Below are 19,275 nucleotides of genomic sequence, written 5' to 3'. Positions count from 1 at the left end.
TAAGAAACCATTTATTTAAACAAGAAGAAAAAATGTAATATTTATGCTGTCATCTTTTAAATTTTTCTTTTGCTTTCCCCCCAAACTGCCTTTTTCAATATGCAGAGATCATGCTTTTTGGCATACCATCATTTTGTGCCCTGCACACTGGTTTATTAGCTGTACTGGGTTTGTCATGTCAATTGGTTTGTTGTGTAATGTATTGATTGTATAGTCTCGTGGAGCAAGGAGTGCAGCAGAAGGCAGCAGACAAGAGCCTCAGTGGCAAGCTGGCAGGTTCCTCTGGTGGGCTGGCAGGTCCCTCTCCTCATCCGCAGTGTATTCCCTAATAGGAGACACTGTGCAAGTTCAAAATGAGCATCAGTTTTAAAAAATCCAGACAAGTAATCTTGCTCATTCAAAACAGCATGTTCAATATGAAATACGAACACCACACAAAACTGGAAAAGCTCTACTGCTGCAATTGCAAATAGCTGTTTGGCATTTTGCACAGCATCTGCCAGCTTTATGAAGCATGCCACACTGAATTGTAAGGCTGGAAGGGATCTGAACCATTTCCTTCAATCCTGACAACCTGTATATCCAAATGTTACCCTGTAAGATTCTTCTCTAAGCAAGCGGAGAGCCTGACATTATATTAGGGCACGTATGACAAACTTCTCTAATCTCAAGAGCCAGACTGGGTGTGCTCAGTGTCCTAACACTGACATGATCAGGAAGGGCTTTGCAATCGTGTACCAGGTGTCCTTGTGGCTTCTTACGGAAATATCTGCATATTACACACAAAACTCTGATGTGAGAGGTTGTGCTTTACAATGTCGCTATTTCTTACAATTTGAAAATATTCTTTAAAAGACTTATTAGGGGCCTGCTTTGGGGGGGGGCATCTCCAACCTGCAGACTCAGCTGCCTCTCCCTGGCATTCCAGGAGTCAGGCAAGTCTCAGGTTGTGCTCAAGTACAACCCTCGCCGACCTCTCCCTTACTTTCCACACGGAAACGCAGGCGCTCACATGCTGTACACAGAGGCGGTACAGCCCACCTGCTAAGAGCGACCCCAAACCACTGCATGGCATGGCGCCTGCCCTGCATTTCGGATTTAGCGAGGCAGCCTTTGGTGCCCCCTCAAACCACGCAGGTGCGCCCAGAGTGTCGAGGCGTCGGGAAGCACCGCTGTGTGGCCGCCTCTGACACGAAGATTTAACCGACCCGAATTTACACGTGACCTGAATGCCTTTTTTCCAGCCCATTTTCTATCGGTGGTGGAAGTGGGTGTAAAGCTCGAATAAAGCATCTGTTTCAAAATAAGCCTCCAAAATGCTTCGACGGAAAGGGAGAGAAGGCTCGCGCCCTACATTTCCTCAAACCCGGGGTTGTCGCTTGGTCACTTTGCCACCTCAACGGCGACACTCTTGGGAAACAGGTTGTCGTGAGCCGCGGCGCTGTGAGGTATATCCGCCCGGCCTCCCCGTGTGTGTGTAGAGCTTACTACTACCCGCTCACCTTCCCCCCCCCCCAAAAAAAACCCCCAAGCACAACCCTACCCTGCTGCGTGAGGGGAAAGACGGTACATAGATAAATAAATGGATAATAAGTTAATAAAACAAACGTCCCCCCACCCTCAGGACGTGCCACCACCTTCCAAAAAGCCCCCTCCCCCCTTCAACTAGGTCGTGTCATGGCAGCGGCTACCAACCGTTCCTGCCCCCTCACCGCTCGCGCGCTGTCACGTGGGAAAACGCCGCTCATTCCCCTCCGCCCCTCTCCTGCCCAGCCGGCCGCGGAGCCGACTCCGCTCGCGAGAGGGACGGCCTCCTCTAGCCGCTCCCCTCACGGCAAGCCCCGCCCCCCGCGCCAGTGGCGGCACTGGGCGCCGCTGTTGCTACGGCCTCAGCCTCTTCCCGAAGGCGGGAGGCGGGCTTTTCTCCTGCTCGTCTCTGGGCTTGCTGCAGCAACAGCGGCAGCCTCCGCTTCCTGGTCGGTCACCTGAGGAGCAGGAAGGAGCCCCGGTGGCCCCGCTCTCCTGCCTCGGTTCCTGGGCCGCCGCCGCCGCCGCCATGGCGTCGCTCTTCAAGAAGAAGACGGTGGACGGTGAGTGACGGGCGAAGGAAATCTCGTGCTGTGGTGGTCGCTATGGTGGGGCGGGGGGGGGTCCTTTTTCCTTCCTTGGGGGTGGGCAGCCCTCCCCCCTATTCGCCCTCTGACGACACACCGCACCCTAGCAAACGGGGGGGGTTCCCTTCGCCCCAAGGCTCCCCCCGCCCCTTTGGAGAGGTATTTCCCGATACTTCAGGGAGTGCTCGCCCCTGTGGGCTCCTCGCTTCGCCCCTGAGCTGAGGAGATCCAGCCTAGTTTGCCCCTAGAATATGACTTCGCCTCCCCCCATAGAAGTCTTCCTCCCTCCCCTTTCTGATTGCCCTATAGCTGTCGTGGTGCCTCCTGCGCTGCGTTCTTTGCCCTTTGCCTTAAATGGACCATCAGGCTTGAATTTTAAAAATACAAATAAAAAATAATGATGCAGCTCAGAATGTAGGCTTGGGCACAATCCGTGTGTGCTGTTGGGTGGCAGTGGTGGTTGTTTGTGCATTGAGAGAGGGAGAGAGAGAACATGCATGACTCATCTCCTGATCATGTGTGGAAGTGTTACCTACAATGTTAATAAGCGCAGCACACACAAAAACACCTTGTGGAACTGCCAGCACCAGGTTATTGAGGGATTGTGGCTGTGAGCACATGCACGCTTACCTGGGAGTAAGCCATGTTGAACACACAGTGGAGATTGCACTGCTCAAATGGAGAAAGAGCTACTGCAGAGAATGCCTTAGAAGTAGGGCAAGGTTCTTAAGAATTGTTTTTTTGCAGTAATTTTGAGAAATTGTTACAATAGATGACTACATGTAGCCACCTATTTATTTATTTATTTAATAAATAAATACTTTGTGTCAGATTATTGTTTTTGTTGGTTACTCTGTTATGTATTTTTGTGTTTTTATTCTGCCCTGTGACCTTTGGATGAAGGGCAGTATAGGAATGTAATAAAAATAAATAATTATCTGTATTATCTGTATCAATTTCAATAGCCCTAAAAAAAAACCAAGGAAACAAGATGCATTGTTTTATTAAAACAAGAGCATTCTTTCCTATCAGGAACTGCCAGGGTTCTTCAGTGTTGCCAGAGAGCTGTTTCCTTGATGTAACAAAAGCTCTTAGTGTCCTCTTCAAAATGATGCCCTTTATTACTATTGCTGCAGTACTGGTTGATATTAAAAAGTTCCTAGGGATTATATTTGTGTGGTGTGTGTAGACAAAAATTCCACCTACTGCTGATTTCTAAAGAAGTATGAGTTAAGTCTTCCTTAGTTTAGAGAAAGACACTTCAAAGGAATGCTTTGAATTACATTGAAGCATTTGGCATATTTGGGAGGGAAAGAGCATATTTTGTGACTATTGCAGCATAATGTTGTGTGATCATTGCTGCTAAGTGAATTTTCTGTATGTGTCATGCACTATTACGTATCTCCCACCTCTGTATTTTACTGTTGGCTATGTCATCCATTCATGGGTCAAAACATGGACACTCATTTTCTTTAGAACTGGGTTCTCAAGAAAAGGTGACTTTTTTATTTATCTTATATGTATATTGTTTTACAACCATAATGGTTATCAAAGTGGTTCACAATATTAAAATTAGACCTATAGTTGGATGATAGTGCTACCCCAATGACAAATCTGAAATACCAGGTAATGGTCATGTGGCTTCTGGTTCTTCTTCCCTGAAAGGTGTTGATGGCTGGGAGGAGGGCATATATTCTTCAGAGTCCTCTCCTGTTCCTCCTGTTTGTACATCTCTGAGCAGATAAGATGAACGACTCCCAGCACTCAGAACTCTCACAGTCATTAGCTCTTGAAGGCACTGAGTAGTCTAGTGATGTATAAAATTTTTATCCCCAGTCCTGCCAGCTTTGCTGCCTCACTGTATTACTACTCAGTAATTGCAGTGCATCAAACATAAATTTAGTATTTTCTATAACTTGCCTGGTGAAGAGTTTGAGTACAAAATTTGATGGCACAGCTGGCTTTCTCAGCTTTCCACCGATATAAATTTGAAGGAGTTGCTTCTTTTGTGAAGCCTTTTGTCACACAGGACTGCTATAGAGTGAATAGATAACGAGGTTACCATATGGTTTGGTTTTCTATCACACGACCACTTGATAATCTATTACTACAAATGTGGTACAATTTCTTTTCTGTCACTTATTTTCATGTGTGGTGAATATATCTGGTAGTAAAGCTATTCCATATTTATTAATTGAAATAATTTATTTTCTGCCTTTGTTGTGCTCATGGCCGAGTGCAGTAACAAACAAAACACCCTGCCCCAAATAAACCACCCCATTAAAAGCAGAAAAACAGTAGTGATTAAAGCTGAACAATTGAACTGGACTCAATGGAAGATATATGTTCTGCTCCACTTCTGGAAGGCCAATGAGGTGTAGCACTATGGTTCTCAGTGGGGAGTTCATTGTAAAGAGCAGGACTCATGGGAAGGGCCATGGCTTGGGTAGATAGCAACCTTTGCATTCAAAGATCTTGTTCAATCCCTACATCTCCAAGTAGGCCTGGGAGAGACCATGGAGAGCTACTGTTAGACAGTGCAGATAGCACTGAGCTAGATACCAATAATGGTGTAAGTCAGCTTCCTACTTGTGGTAGAGGTTCCTACCTGAAACCTCAAGGTTCAACCTTTAAGGAAGAAAACATAAAAAGTATAAGCTGAGACAAAAACTTGTAAGTGTGAGTGCATGGTCATAAGGATTGTAAAGTTGGCATTCTTTGACAAATTCAGAAGTAAATATATAGTTTCAGACTCTCAGTATTTATACCCTGGAAGCTGCTCTGTCTCTGGTATCCTTTTGTTTAATCAGAGTTAGCCAGCATAGTGTCTTCCAAATGTTGAACTACAACTCCAGTTATCCCAAGTCAACATGTTTAATAGGGATAATGGGCATCTAGAGGGCACTAGATTTACTGTCTGATGTAAGCAGATAAGTGCCACCTCCTTACCTCTGATCTGTGAAGAGGTGCTTTTGAGTAAATAACAAGGAACTTAAATTTTTGCATTATCATGGGATATTGAATGAAAAGTTTTATCGGTGTAAAAACACATTTAGTGTTTTTGTGTGACAGCCATTTTGTAGACCCATTCATTAGGATTGAGTTTCATCTGGCCATCGTTACCACGAGGTCATCTAGATGTAAAGCTGCATCCAGAATAGTCCCAACCTGTAAACTTCATTTAATCCCTATTCCAGATTTTTATCTCTCCCCCACCCCTTCCCCCACCAAGAGTACATTTGTTTTGTTTGGTTTGAGCCTCAGTTTGTTACCCCTCATCACCTGCTGCTGATTCCTGGTGCTGGCTCAGAATACTATCCACTTGATTAGTTCCCTATCCCAATATTGACCAGGTATTCAACAGGATCACTGACTGGAGCAACAGAAAACTTTCCCAGGGCAGTCAGGAAACTATTTGAGCCCATTTTGTTCTGAAGGAAGATCTTCTGTAACACAACACCCCCATACCTGCAACCCCCAATACCCAGATCACATTCTCTTGTCCAAAACAAAACAAACCCAAACAAACCAAAAAAACAAAAAACAAACAAACCCAAGTTCAGGGTAATTCTTAGAGTTGTCAACTGAGACTTCTCATGTTCCCATAATTTTGACTCTTAAGTATGAATTTCAATCCAAATCAAGCCCAATTGTACAGTACAGTGGTACCTTGGTTTAAGAACAGCTTAGTTTATGAACAACTTGGATTAAGAATGTTGCAAACCCAGAAGTAGGTGTTTTGGTTTGTGAACTTTGCCTTGGAAGCAGAACATGATCTGCTTCCTTTTGAGTGTGTTCCATTTGTAAATTGAGTCCCCCGCTGCTATGGGAAAGCATGCCTTGGTTTAAGAACAGACTTCCAGAACAGATTAAGTTCATAAACCAAGGTATCACTGTACAAACTTCTTCATGCAACACTCTTGATTTTTCCCTATGATAATCATTCCATTGTATTTAGTACTTACATGAGACTAATTGTGTATAAGTTAATAAGGGCAGTATAGATGCCTCAACATATATGAAAATGTTTCCTGCCAGGACTTCTTAATGCTGAAATCATTTCATCCTGGCATGTCTTGGAACTGTATCTAGGAAAGAAGAGTCTTTGAAGAAAGGATTAATGTAAAATAAATCTATGGCTGCAGTTCATGCTTTATTCATTTTTGACAGTCTATATTGTGGGAAGCAACAGCAACAAAATCCTATCATTATTGTTAGATGATTTTTTTAGATTGTGAAAGCAAGATGGAAACTTACTTTTGGGAATGCTTCATTTTCAAAAGAAATGGGATTTTTAATAGAATAAGACAAGTCATCTCTGTAAAAGCGCGGGGGTGGGGGGGTTGACTCTCTTCTGAACAACTCCAAATAAATTATTTTGACTTTATTGTGTGCTACTTTGAAATGGCCTCAGGCATAAAAAACCCCACAAAACATACTTTTTTATTATGAAGAAATAGATAAATATAATCCTTGACTGGCAGTCCTATAATTTAAAAACTTCATTCCCCTCTAGAAGCCATAGCCACTAGTTCATGGGAATGTCACTTGCTTCTCTTTGAGTAAAAGAGGATAAACACTCCCAGCCTGCAAAGTGTCGTATCTTTGTGGTCTAAAAAGACTTTTAGAAAGTCATTACAAGTATTCTCATCTGATAAAACACAACTTCTCAATTTATAGCTAAGGGAACAACCCTCTTATCGAAATGCGAATTCCAACTCTGTTTGCAAATAGTGTTTCAATACAAATATATATACTTACAAAGTAGGCCACTGAAAGCTTGAATGTTATGATTCCATAAGGTTCAGATTCTTGCACTCTTTCTATGTGGAAGAAAGTGCTGGTTTATTAAAAGGCTAGAAAATATTTGTGCTGCAGGTGGTATTTTGTTTATGCTGTGCTACAATTTCTTTGATAGGGAAATTAAAGGGAAATTTTCCCCAAAAAAATTGTGATGTGGAGAGCACACTTTCTATAACATCAGAAGGATAGAAAAATGAGAACAATCAAGTGCTGATACTTGGGCACAGAAGATGGGTTTATCTCTAATCTATTTATACTGCATTGAGACAGTAGCAGTTTTCTTAAGTTGATATATAACTTATTTAATAATGTATCTGGCTATGATTATATGTACAGTGAACATCTTTGAAATAGGAAAAAATGCAATAATGGAGATAACAAATAATACCAACAGTATGAATTTATGTTCAAGCAATAATGATAGTGTCAAAATGGTAACGAAGTAGGTTGAATCCAAAGGTGCCTTTCCTCCAAGTCATACATAATTCAAATATAAAATTCCTCAAGGTTGGATCCAGAGGAAGCCTCTGCTTTCCTGTGGATTCAAAACAGTATGGCTGTTTTTTAAATTACATGTACAGAAAATGTGTGATATCATTTGGAGTTTGTGTGTTCACAGAAATCAAACTGCTAAGCCCTTTTTAACTTTGCCAAGCTTTTCGTGTGGGTTAAGTTTTATCTCCCTGTTTCTTTGGTGAATGCTTTCATATTAATTATCCACAGGGAGAATGAATTGGTTTTATTGTGGTTTTATGCATTTTACGGTGAAAACATTGTAAGCTTTTTTCAGACTTTATAAAATAAAGATGGGGCATTCATGTTTGAGTCATATTCACAACTTCAGTCTCAGGTGACCCAATGACCCATGTGTATTAAATGGAAGGCCTGCATAGCAGCTGTGTGTGTATAACACTCTCCTTCTGACTGAGACCCTAAAAAAGCAGGATACCCAATCTTGTGAAACAACCCTTTTAGGAGGATTTTAAACACATATTGTCTGTGCAGGCCTTCAAATGGACACAAGTAAGTTGTGGAGTCAGGACAGCATATGATTCTGTTCCCCATATGTAATTAGTTACCTGCAACTGAAGACTATAGTATTTCTATCAAGTACAGTCATACCTCGGGTTGAAGTAGCTTCGGGATAAGTATTTTTGGGTGGCACGCTGCGGCGACCTGGAAGTAGCGCAGCGTGTTACTTCTGGGTTTCGCCGCTCGCGCATGTGCAGACCGTCAAAATGACGTCACGCGCATGCGCGAAAGCGGTGAATCGCGACCCGCAGACGTGGGTTGCATTCACTTCTGGATGCGAAAGGGGCTCCAAAACGGATCCCATTTGCATCCAGAGGTACCACTGTATTATCTTATCTGCCTTTTACAGTAAGGTCCCAGGTAATATACAATTATAAAACAACTATTCCAAATGGAACAAACACCAGAAACTGAATAAAGGAGGTGGGTCCCACTAAATGAAATACCTTAATTGTCAAAAGGCTAGGGTAAAGAGGTTGCATTCAAAGGTTCAGCATAAGCAGTACAATGAAAATGCTAGATGCACTTCTGTGAAGTGAGAGTTGCACAAATGAGGGACTGCCACAGAGAATGCAGTCTTCTGGGCCTCCATCCCTCACACTATTCTAGTAGTCTGTTTTCCAGTTATTCCAGTAGTCTATTTTTGAGACATCAGTGATACTGCTATTAGGAATGAAACACCTTTCACCTAAAACTTATGTTTTCACCATGCATGTCTTCACCATACTTCCTTATCCATTATACTAACTGTAAATATTTTGTTTCTTAGATATAATTAAAGAACAAAATAAGGAGCTAAGAGGCACCCAGAGGGCAATAGTAAGAGATCGAGTAGCTTTGGAGAGACAGGAAAAGCAACTGGTAAGTAACTGGAGAATCTTAGTTCATCTTTCACAATCAGTGCCCAAACTGGTTATGGTAAATGATAGCTTGTCCATTTCCTTAACACCATTTTCCGCCTGTACTCCTAGCTTTTAATTTTGGAAACATTGTATTTTTTTCTTTAGATAGGTCTCTTGCATGTCTAATAGGAATTTGTTTGAAAAAAAAATCACCTTTTACTCATTAAACTATTGTAGTATTTATGCTGGAAGATAAAAAGTGAATACAAACTAAAAAACAGTTTTCATTTTAATAAATAGGAATTGGAAATAAAGAAAATGGCTAAAACTGGAAACAAAGAAGCCTGTAAGGTTCTAGCAAAACAGCTTGTGCAACTGCGAAAACAGAAAACTCGAACCTATGCTGTTAGTTCAAAAGTTACATCCATGTCAACACAAACAAAACTGATGAACTCACAGATGAAAATGGCAGGAGCAATGTCAACAACAGCAAAGGTAAGCAATCATACTTAAGTATCCCAAATATTGTTCATAGGATTCTGGTTTTAATTTACAGAAATCTGTGTTTCAACTGTGGTTTATCATGATGGGAACAAATCTAGGCTTGTGCATTTCCCCCTCCTCTGGCACTGCAGTAAGTGGGAGATGAGAAACTTTCACTTATGTTTTTAATTAACTGCAGTTTAGCATTATCCTCTGAAATTTAATCTCAGCTATGGCTTGTTGAAGCAAGCCAAGGTCATAAACCCTGGTCAGAGTTGTCTTGTTTTAAACAAACTATGTAAGATTAACCACAGTTTGCTGGGTTTCGACAACAACAAGCTGCAGTTAAATGGGGGTGGGGGTGGGGTGAAAGCTTCTAAATTCTGTCTTGTAGCTTCGCTTGAGGGGGGTTCATGTCAGCCTAGGATTGTTCCTGTTGAGATAAACCACAATCTATTGTGATGTCTAAAACATAGCAGCATTTTCACCAGTGATATACTTCTGAGTGAAGCCGACATCACGGTCTGCTCCTCATACTGGTCCTGGGTGATATATTGATATATTGATATATCACCCAGGCCTACTACCTGCCCTTCATCAGCAGGTCCCAGGTTGAGTTACAACAAGTACTCTGCAAAAATCTGACAATAAAGTACAGTGGTACTTTGAGTTACAAACGCCTCAGGTTACAAACTCCGCTAACCTGGAAGAGTTACCTCGAGCTGAGAACTTTGCCCCAGGATGCGAATGGAAATCGTGTGCCGGTGGTGCAGTGGCAGCAAGAGGCCCCATTAGCGAAAGCACGCCTCTAGTTAAGAACAGTTTCAGGTTAAGAACGGACCTCCTGAACGAATAAAGTTCATAACTAGAGGTACCACTGTAGTCTGCAATTTATGATGAAAATAATCAAGGCTTTTATAGAGTTTGCATGTCTAAAGAAGCTAAACTGATTAGCTGGCAAATACCTTCTCACAAAAGAAAAAAGGTCAATATGTGACACGCTGAAGGCATTTGTACTACCATGTAATTAAATGTTTAGGGAGTCTTTTGCCTGTGGCTCCTATCCTAACCCAATCCCTCACTGTCATTTTGCAGCTGGGTAAGCATACTGTAGTGCTATATTGAGTTGTGTACGTATGGAAGCAGTGTTATGAGTAGTAAAGTGGATGACTAAGGTTACGGATGTTCTGTTTTGACATGCTGATCCAAGAGCTTTTGCTCCCCCAGCTGAGCTGTCAGTCTCTAAATTGCTTGTTTGTATTTATATGGATTCACAGACTTGTGCAGAATATTGGCACATATGCATCCCATAGCTCATATGAGGAATTAGGGCAGAGTACACAGGGATGTTTCATTTTAGCTTTGCAAATTCACGTTGTGATTACAGCCTGATATTCTAGTGAGAGAGCGACTAGTATGTGAAATCACTTAGTGAAAATTTGTGACTAAGCAATGGTCCTTCTGCTGCTTCTAAAGGAATTTGGAAGCAATTTAGAACTTCAAATAGAAGGTAAATTTCTCTTTTTTGTATATTTTGGTATCTTAAATATTTATGTAGTTATGAACTTATAGAAAAATATTACTAAAAGTACAAATAAACAGTTAATTTTTCATTTTTGTCACAATATTTTAAGTTCAAGTGACAATTTAGGAGTAAGGATGTCTGTGGCAAAACCTTTATTATCATCATCTCCAGTGCTTTTTCCTGGGGGGACGCATACTCCTGAACATTTTGTGAATCTAAGTTTGGCTTCACTGAGGGGCAGTATTTCAATATGAGTAAGAAAATGAGAGTAACCCCTAAACATTTTTTTAGAAAAAAGCACATCTCACACTTCTTTGCTGTGACTTATATTTCATTTTTCTTAATCCTTAATCCTTTATTATGAATACCATTTATTTTCTTCAGTTTACCCAACAATAGCTATGGTTAAGTATAGGGCAAAACATCACAGAGCTCAAAATATAAAGTAAAAACAAAGTATAATATATCTTACTTAAAACTGTTACATTAATAAGCATGTATATATTCATCCCTACGTACTTAAACTAGGTGATTAACTTTACTTTGTTACTGTTACTGTATACACTGTTATTTTTAGTCACTCAAAATTATGTATCAAACACAGTAGGATTCCTGCCACTTTTAAGAGGAAATTTATGCAAACTTCAGTCCCATTCCCACACCACCCCAAATCCAAACCTAAATCCATTTCACTATAATAGTCTTTATCAGTTAACACTTAGGAACTAGGGACTGAGGTCTATACTTGCACTCTTCTGTCAGGTCCTTGAGTTCTTCCTCTAAGTTGACTCTTCAGTCTTCTCTCAGGACTTCTGCCAGAGTCCATCAATCCCTGTCACCTCAAGTTCTCAGCAATCCTACTGATGCTTGACAGCTGAACTCCCCTGAAGGCTACTGCTAGAGTCACATGCCCTTCTCCACAAACCTAACATCAGGTCTAGATTAGTGGCATTAGCTCCTGGCTTCTCTTTGGCTTCTTAAGCCCCTTGATATGCCCTGTCTGACCTCAACTTTCAGCTCTTCCATCAACTGACCAACAGTCAGAGCCTAGCCTAGTCTGCTGTCTCATTGACTAGACCCTGGCCTTTTATTTGCTCCAGTCAGAGCCCACCCACCCCATAGCCAATCATTTCAATTTGAGTAGAATTGTGTCCTCTCATTGGCCTATAACTGATCCAATAGGACAAAGCAGAATGTCAGCAAACTCACCAGTTAGAGTCTACTGGATTCTGATGCCTTGGCTCCTTTTTATAAAGATAGAAACCTCATTCATGTAATCATCTCTTGTTTGAAACAGTGCCAGCATAGTATCTCCTCAGCTCCTGGTAGAAATGCATAGCCATTATGTTCTGTTACACTATTTTAAAATGAAAACTCTACCTCAAACTCTGATTTCTCTGTGCTGTCAAATAATCTTAGAAGAATTTTGTGAATGTATGATTAAAGGAGGGTATCAGAATAGCACGCAGAGAAGGGCAACCTTGCAAATAAGTCTGTAACTATTTTGTACATCATCGACCCAGACTAGACCCAAACTATCCACCTTCAATACCTCCTTATCAGGATTGAGCTTCAGTTTATTGGCTTTCATCACTGGGTCTAAGTGGCTTTTGAATGCTCTACTGCATTAAAAACCAAAACAAAACTCTGCAGCTGAAAACCTAGCACAGTAGGAAGCGGGCTGGAATAGATGGTTTCTACCTGATACGCTTACAGATAGTTTAGGGCATATGTGGGGGGAACTAAAAAAGTTATCCTCCACTCACATTCTGAAGTTATACAGTTTGTTGTACAATTCAAAATTTTACCAATTGATTCTGGGGCATGTTAAGTGGTATTAAAGGACTGGTGGAACCCCTTTCTTCCAGTTTATAAAAGCATTCCAACCAGTTCATACGCAGAGAGGTGACATAGCTTTCTGGTAGTATGTATTCCTTGCATGCGGACGATGCCATGTTTCATCTGCAACATTTCCAGTTAAAAGTTGGCAGTGCTGATTAAAACCTATTGCCAACAACACTAGAGAGCCACTGTCAGTTAGCAGTATGGGCTGACCGGCATTAAACCTCCTGAGGCAGCTTAGTAAATGCTAATCACTGCCACATCTTCCTCCTCCTACCCTTTCTTTAAGCGCTTTTGAGATTTTGAGGCAAAATGAGCTCAAGAGAGCCCCAGAGGAAAGCCATCGGTTGCTTAGCTGCAGCAGCAGATGCTGTCTAAAGTTGAAAACCCTTCCTCACAGTGAGTCATTGGAGCAGCAGGAGAGGAATTGATGGGCAGTGGGTGACCCTGTGGTAGGCTGGGGACAAAAACATGTTTTGTTGCTGTTCCTGATCCACTGCCTGACTGCTAGTCAAAATAGGCAGTGCTGGGGTAGATACACTAATGGCCTGACTTGATATAAGTCAGCTTCATGTGAGGCAAGTGGTTTACTACATGCTTGATGAAGGATAAAGTTTTATAAGTTGTGTAGGCATAAGAGTAGAGGTTTTACGCCAATCATACAGGGTTCACCCTTCTCACAATAGCTGTGTTCAGCCATAATGATAAACAATACCTTAGTGTTACATGAACGATGTGACTCATCCCATGCCTCCCTCCTTCCCTTATCTGGCACAGCCATGGTAGAAGCTTTCACTTCCATTTTAAACAAACTGTTGATGGTCTTAACTATAGCTCACAGAAACAAGCCAATTCTAAATCAGGTTGTATGATTGTTCCAATAAAACCATAATTAATATTAAGCAGAGTTTAGGATTTGAATTTGACGCTGACCTGCAGTTAATTGAAAACAAATGAAGGCAGCACTGGAGGGAGAAGAACACCAGCTGAGATTTTGTTAATGTAATGCTAAATTATAATTTGGTATTACATCCAAACCAGGTCAATATCAGGAAGACCCACCAGCAGATTAGATTTTGGAAAATGTATACATCAGATGGACTTACAGAAGAACTGACTGCTACGCAATAGTGCATTCTACTCTTTTTCTGAAAGTTCTAGATGCGCAAAGACTAAAGATTTAGTTGTATACCCGACATTACATGGGAACTCGTATTCCTTGGAATTTATTTTCTTCTAACACCTTAAAAGTATTTAAATATTATGATGATGTGTTCAGCAGTTTTACTGTACTGTATGTTGGTATGTTGGTATATACTGTATTCATAAAGGTTATTGTTTATTGCTAGACAATGCAAGCTGTTAATAAAAAGATGGATCCACAAAAGACACTGCAAACTATGCAGAACTTCCAGAAAGAAAACATGAAAATGGAAATGACTGAAGAAATGAGTAAGTTATGCTTTTCCATACAATGATTAAAACTGTTCCCTGCTTCCTTGTTGGGTTGGCAAGACCACCAAATCAAGCTAATAATTGGTTCATGAGCTTGTGCTTAACCTACATTTGTTGAAATTATTAATTGTAGGAACATCCATTTTCATAGTCTTCCTTATTACTTCCTTATTACTTCGATAATAGAAGCAAGGAAACATGAAAATGGATGGCCAGAAATAGAGGGGCAATGTTAATGTCATGGGAAGAGCCATGTGGAACACTAAAGCCTTGGCCTGCTCAGCCTATTCAGATTTCAGGAGGACATATGACGCAATACATTGCTGAAACATTAACCAGTGCTGCTTTTTAAGTGAAATCCCACACCTAAAAAGTGAACCATTAGGTGCAGAATATACATACATCATGGGGGACATTGTCCCAATTACGCTATCAAAACTGCAACCTTAAAAATGAAACTGCTTTAATAGCACAAAGAGCTGCTTTCCGCAAACTATTCCATAGTCTTGTGTGAGGTAAATCTTTCCAGCTGTGCTCTGCCTGATCCAATATCATAATGTAGATATCCACAATATGTAAAATAGGTAACTTGGTTTTTCACATGGCTGATTCTCTGGAAGCCAGAATCCTTTGAGGATAATGGAATGGGGAAACTGACAATTCTTGGGTTGTTCTCGCCCCACCTTTATGTTAGAATAACACTGTGTGAAGTTGCTATGCTGCACTAGCAATGGCTGCTATTCCCAGCACCATAACAAAGCCATATCTTGTTGCACCATGACACTGTCTTAGCTGGATGCCTGAGTACAATGTGCATACTAGTGATGGCATGCTGATGCAAGTCTATTGTGCCCCCTCGTAAGTGCTTATCTGCCAGTACAGAATTTTTTTTAAATGTTTGATTCGGATTCAATTCAAACCCATGGTTTAACCTACACAAGCTTATGCTTTCATTCTTCACTCTTCATGATATCTTCACATACAATAGAAGGCTGTGCTCTTACTTTAGAAGTACATTAAGATCTGGAAACCGTGGCTGGTTCAAGCTATGATTGTTAAAAAGAAACCAGGTTCAAATCATGGCTTTGATGTCCTGATTTGCTGACTAGGGTGTCTGCTGGTGATGCTAAATATTGGGAAACAAGCCAAGGATTGTGGAGGCCTGTTAACTTCCGTTATTCCTGACAGTACACAGATGGTTTTATTACTACTGCTGGGGCAGGTGAAGGTTGGTGGGATGGAAGGGAGCTTGGTGGGTTGCAGGAGAATAGGGAACATTAGTGAAATTGTCACAAATAGCCAAGCTATTTTTTGACTTTGGGGGAAATAGCTTGGCTTATTTTGGGAGCATTCATGGTCAAACGAGCATTAAATCCCCAACTAAAAAGCACATTGGCTTTCAGAGCTAGCTTTGTAAAATTATAAATTCTCCCTGCTAATGGATTTGCTTTTTGGCCATTTTTTTGTATTGTATATGTTTAAAGTTGTAAGCTGCCTTGAGGGCCAAAATCACATTTAAACAGCAGTATAACAGTATAAACCCACATATATTATTGCTTACATTATTTTCTTTCACTTTTCTTCAAAATAAAGCTGTTAATGTGTGCTGGGGTGTAAAAGTGGTATGAAAGACCACTGTACTAGAACTGTACTATTACAGTTCTAATGAAGCTTTTGTTTTCCTTTGTCTTTAAGTCAATGATACCCTGGATGATATTTTCAATGATTCTGATGAAGAACAGGAAAGTCAGGATATTGTGAACCAAGTCCTGGATGAAATTGGTATTGAAATATCTGGAAAGGTATGAAGAAATTATTTCCCATTGCTCTTGGAAAGTAATCTGCCCCCGTCCTTACATTTTTATTGACTTTTGTAGTGCCTTCCTTTTTGTCTCTGTGTTCTATCGTTTTGATTACTGTGTCTCATCTTGCTTGCCTAAATGTAACTTTTACTCATTTTTCTTTCTAATAGATGGCCAAGGCTCCTTCAGCTGCCAGAGGCATGCCATCTGCATCAGCATCCAAAAGTGCCACAATTTCTGATGAAGAGATTGAACGGCAGCTCAAAGCCCTGGGAGTAGATTAACCCCATGGTGACGAGCAGCCTGCCTTCTGCAATTGCTCCAGTGCTGGCATGCACATGAATGTGCAAGACCAGTATCAATAAAAACCAAATTCCTTTGCAAGATCTTGCCTGAGCCATCTTTGGTGACAATGAATTCTAGAAGCAGCTGGAACAATTAGTTGGAATCAGTTGAGACAGAACATCACAACATGCAAATAATGCAGATTGTGTATACATTTGACCAAATTGGATTCTGCTGTAAACAGGAGCAACCGTTACACATGATCTAAATTTGGATTGGGTACAATTAGCTTTTTCTCCAAAAAGCACCAACACTCCATTTTTCATTCAGGTTTCTAACCTTTCTGAGGCTATTGCAAGCAGCCTTTCTGGAGGCATTTCATTTACGTTTCTGTTGCAAGCACACCAAGAGACTTCTTAATTTATGGTATTAAATAAAACCTCACTTTTTCTTTCATTTGGAAGGTGGCTATTGTATTCTTCAAGCAGAAGATGTATTTAAAAGTATAGTGGGTTTTTCATTAAGCGCCTTTCTAGGAAATCATTTTTGATTCAGCCTTGTTTTAAAATATACATTTCTAATATAGTCCCAAGATTTTAGAACAATACTGATATATAATTATCTTCTTTGAATCAAGGTTGTGGTCTAATGATATGTTATGCTAGGAAAATGGTTTGTAAGGAACGTACTAAATAACTTCCATTGTACTGTAACACAGCTAACTTGAAGGAATTCTGTGCCTTTGTGTACATAGGGTGAGATCTTCGTGCACTGAGGTTCCTCCTTTCCCTTACTCTCCCTGCAGCCTCCTGTGTGCCCCCAAAATCTGTTCTGGGGTGCACAAGGGGGCTAGAGGGTGAAAAGAGAAGCAGGAAGTTCAGTTGCACAAGTGGATTTCCATTGCACAAGGAGGTGAACATCATTGGATGTTGCCCATCGTGTTTGGTTTATTTTAATTAAGCTTAGAATTGTGGAAATAATGTAATGTTAAAGCCATTATCTCAACTTACATAGCACTGAAAGAGTTATGTGAACTCAACTGCAACCGCTGCTACAAAGTATGTAATCTACTACCAACACCTGAAATTACATATTTTTCATTGAATAGCATTGTACATATTGCTATGCATTTTTTCATTGAACAAGTGTTACCTTTGAAAATATACTTTATTGTCCATATAGTATGTTTGTTCTGTTTTATATCCAGTTGTTACACACTAATTGGAATTATGTATGCTTGACTATTTGAAGGAAATAGGTTCACTTGGTTATAAAATTGCGCCTAATATAGTTAAACAGTGGGTAATTTGATGTATTATAGGGAACATAATTCACATTGTGAATTACTGCCAGTTGTGAAAGGGAATTTTTGTTCCTGAACTACTTCGTGGCCCTGGTACTAATTGTGAGAATGTAAATTAACAAGAAAATGTCTGCTGATTGTTTATGAAGAACAGAAAAAGAAAGCAATTACTGTGACTATCAACTCACAAGATACGCCATAGGAATAAGGCAACAGCAGCCTAGGTCTTCATTTTAGTATAGAATTATGATTTTTCTGGTTAAACATAAGATCAAAGCAATCAAGCACATACACAATTTGGTTTACAATTTGGTTTTGTAATTACATAAAATAGACTCTATGTGGCTACCTTCAGCAAGATCTCCTTTTTATGGATTTTGTAAAAATCAAATAAAAGCTTTTAGCTCCTTGAGTGCCATTTTTCTGTTTGATTTTTTAAGAAAATAGTTTTTTAAAAATACTAAAAGCATCCACTAGTCAGTGATTAAGGATGCAATACAAACCCCCAAAGTGCTGAACTGGGGTGTGTGCATTGGATCGGGCAGAGGTTTCCCTCTTCCTTGTTCTGCCAGCAGGGTGATGACAACACTACTTTTTGGACTGCTTGTGATTTCCTGCCAGCGGTAGCCTGTGGAAAGCCCTGAAATGCACCTTAAATGTGAGGCAACAGCTGAGGATCCACTGGATTCCAATTCAACCCCACTCACATCTCTTAGCAGCATTGAGTCCAATCCAGGACTTGTGTAGCCAGCAGGTGTCCACCAGAATGAGTGACAGGGCCACAGAGATGGTGGCTTCACGGCTCCATCATGTTCTGCTGCTGCCCAGCTTGGGTTTGGATTGCCCTGAATGGCTGTGGCTGCAACCCTAATCCCACTTACCTGAGAGTAAGCCCTGCTGAATTGAAAAGGAGAGGATTAGGACTTGAGCTGTGAAAGAGGCATAAAGAAAACTAAGCGATATGCATTCATAGCTTTGATATTACTCAAACTGTAAATGTAGCCAAGAATTCTTGTGTTTTTGTAGAGAAGGTTATGCTAATGCTAATGACCAGTGAAAAAGTAATTCTGCTCTAGTGGGAAAGTTAAAGTATTACAAATGCTGCCCAACTAAAGCTGGACAATCAAACAATACTTGAAAATGTTTTGCCAATGGTGGTTGCTGAATAAAAACATTTGAGGGAGGGAATGGAATGAAGGAATGCCTCCTAAATGAGGTACTAGTTAACTGAGTGCCTCCTTCATTTTAGTTTCTCAATGCTATAATTCCTTCACAGTTGTCATTGTTTTTGGGAAGAAGGCTGCTACTATGCATGTGTGTCATGCAGCTGTTAAAAGTATGGGTTCCTTAGCATAATTTTATTTCTGAATAGTGTGTTGATCACCATAAAATGGAAGCTGGAGCATCAAATTCATTCAATAGCATCTAGAAGTGTAGCTGTACTGCAATTTTGAAAGAAAAAAACACTACATAAATAATACCAGGACAACAGAAGTGATAGATATCAAAACATGTATATTGCAATTCCTGTTCTTGCCAAAAACGTGTTTTATCTTAGGCTTCCACCCTGTCAAATGACAAAAATGTATAAGTATGCAATGCTGAAAGTTTTAAACTGGCTGATATACTACAGAAGAAATTACACAGCAAAATAAACATTATGCAGCTTGGCAATGATGCTGTGTTTTCCAACAATTCCTGATGCTTGTTTATCCATTGAACAATATCCAGAAAACACAACTTTTGTTTTAATTCACATTGAGGTGGTTCACACATCACATTAAACTAG

At 40.4% G+C, this 19,275-nt stretch overlaps 1 protein-coding gene across 1 annotated transcript; it reads left to right on the top strand.

The window, feature by feature from the left end:
- Positions 1–1,841: 1,841 nt before the first annotated feature.
- On the top strand, positions 1,842–17,898 carry CHMP2B (charged multivesicular body protein 2B). The gene is made up of 6 exons (XM_079974861.1): positions 1,842–2,090; positions 8,719–8,810; positions 9,092–9,286; positions 13,991–14,093; positions 15,792–15,898; positions 16,069–17,898. Exons 1-6 carry the CDS (start codon positions 2,057–2,059, stop codon positions 16,180–16,182), a joined length of 645 nt encoding a protein of 214 aa, XP_079830987.1. The 5' UTR covers positions 1,842–2,056; the 3' UTR covers positions 16,183–17,898.
- Positions 17,899–19,275: the final 1,377 nt, after the last annotated feature.

Source organism: Podarcis cretensis (genome assembly GCF_951804945.1).
Source record: "Podarcis cretensis genome assembly, chromosome: 4".
Taxonomy (NCBI): Eukaryota; Metazoa; Chordata; class Lepidosauria; order Squamata; family Lacertidae; genus Podarcis; species Podarcis cretensis.
Note: the sequence above shows the minus strand (reverse complement) of the source record. Positions and strands in the feature narration are given on the sequence as shown.

Bases quoted from the DNA above. Each gene is read 5' to 3' on its own strand.
- CHMP2B (XM_079974861.1), top strand. From the start codon at position 2,057: ATGGCGTCGCTCTTCAAGAAGAAGACGGTGGACG. The intron at 9,287-13,990 runs GTAAGCAATCAT...GTTTATTGCTAG, and splicing joins CAATGTCAACAACAGCAAAG to ACAATGCAAGCTGTTAATAA. The intron at 15,899-16,068 runs GTATGAAGAAAT...TCTTTCTAATAG, and splicing joins GTATTGAAATATCTGGAAAG to ATGGCCAAGGCTCCTTCAGC.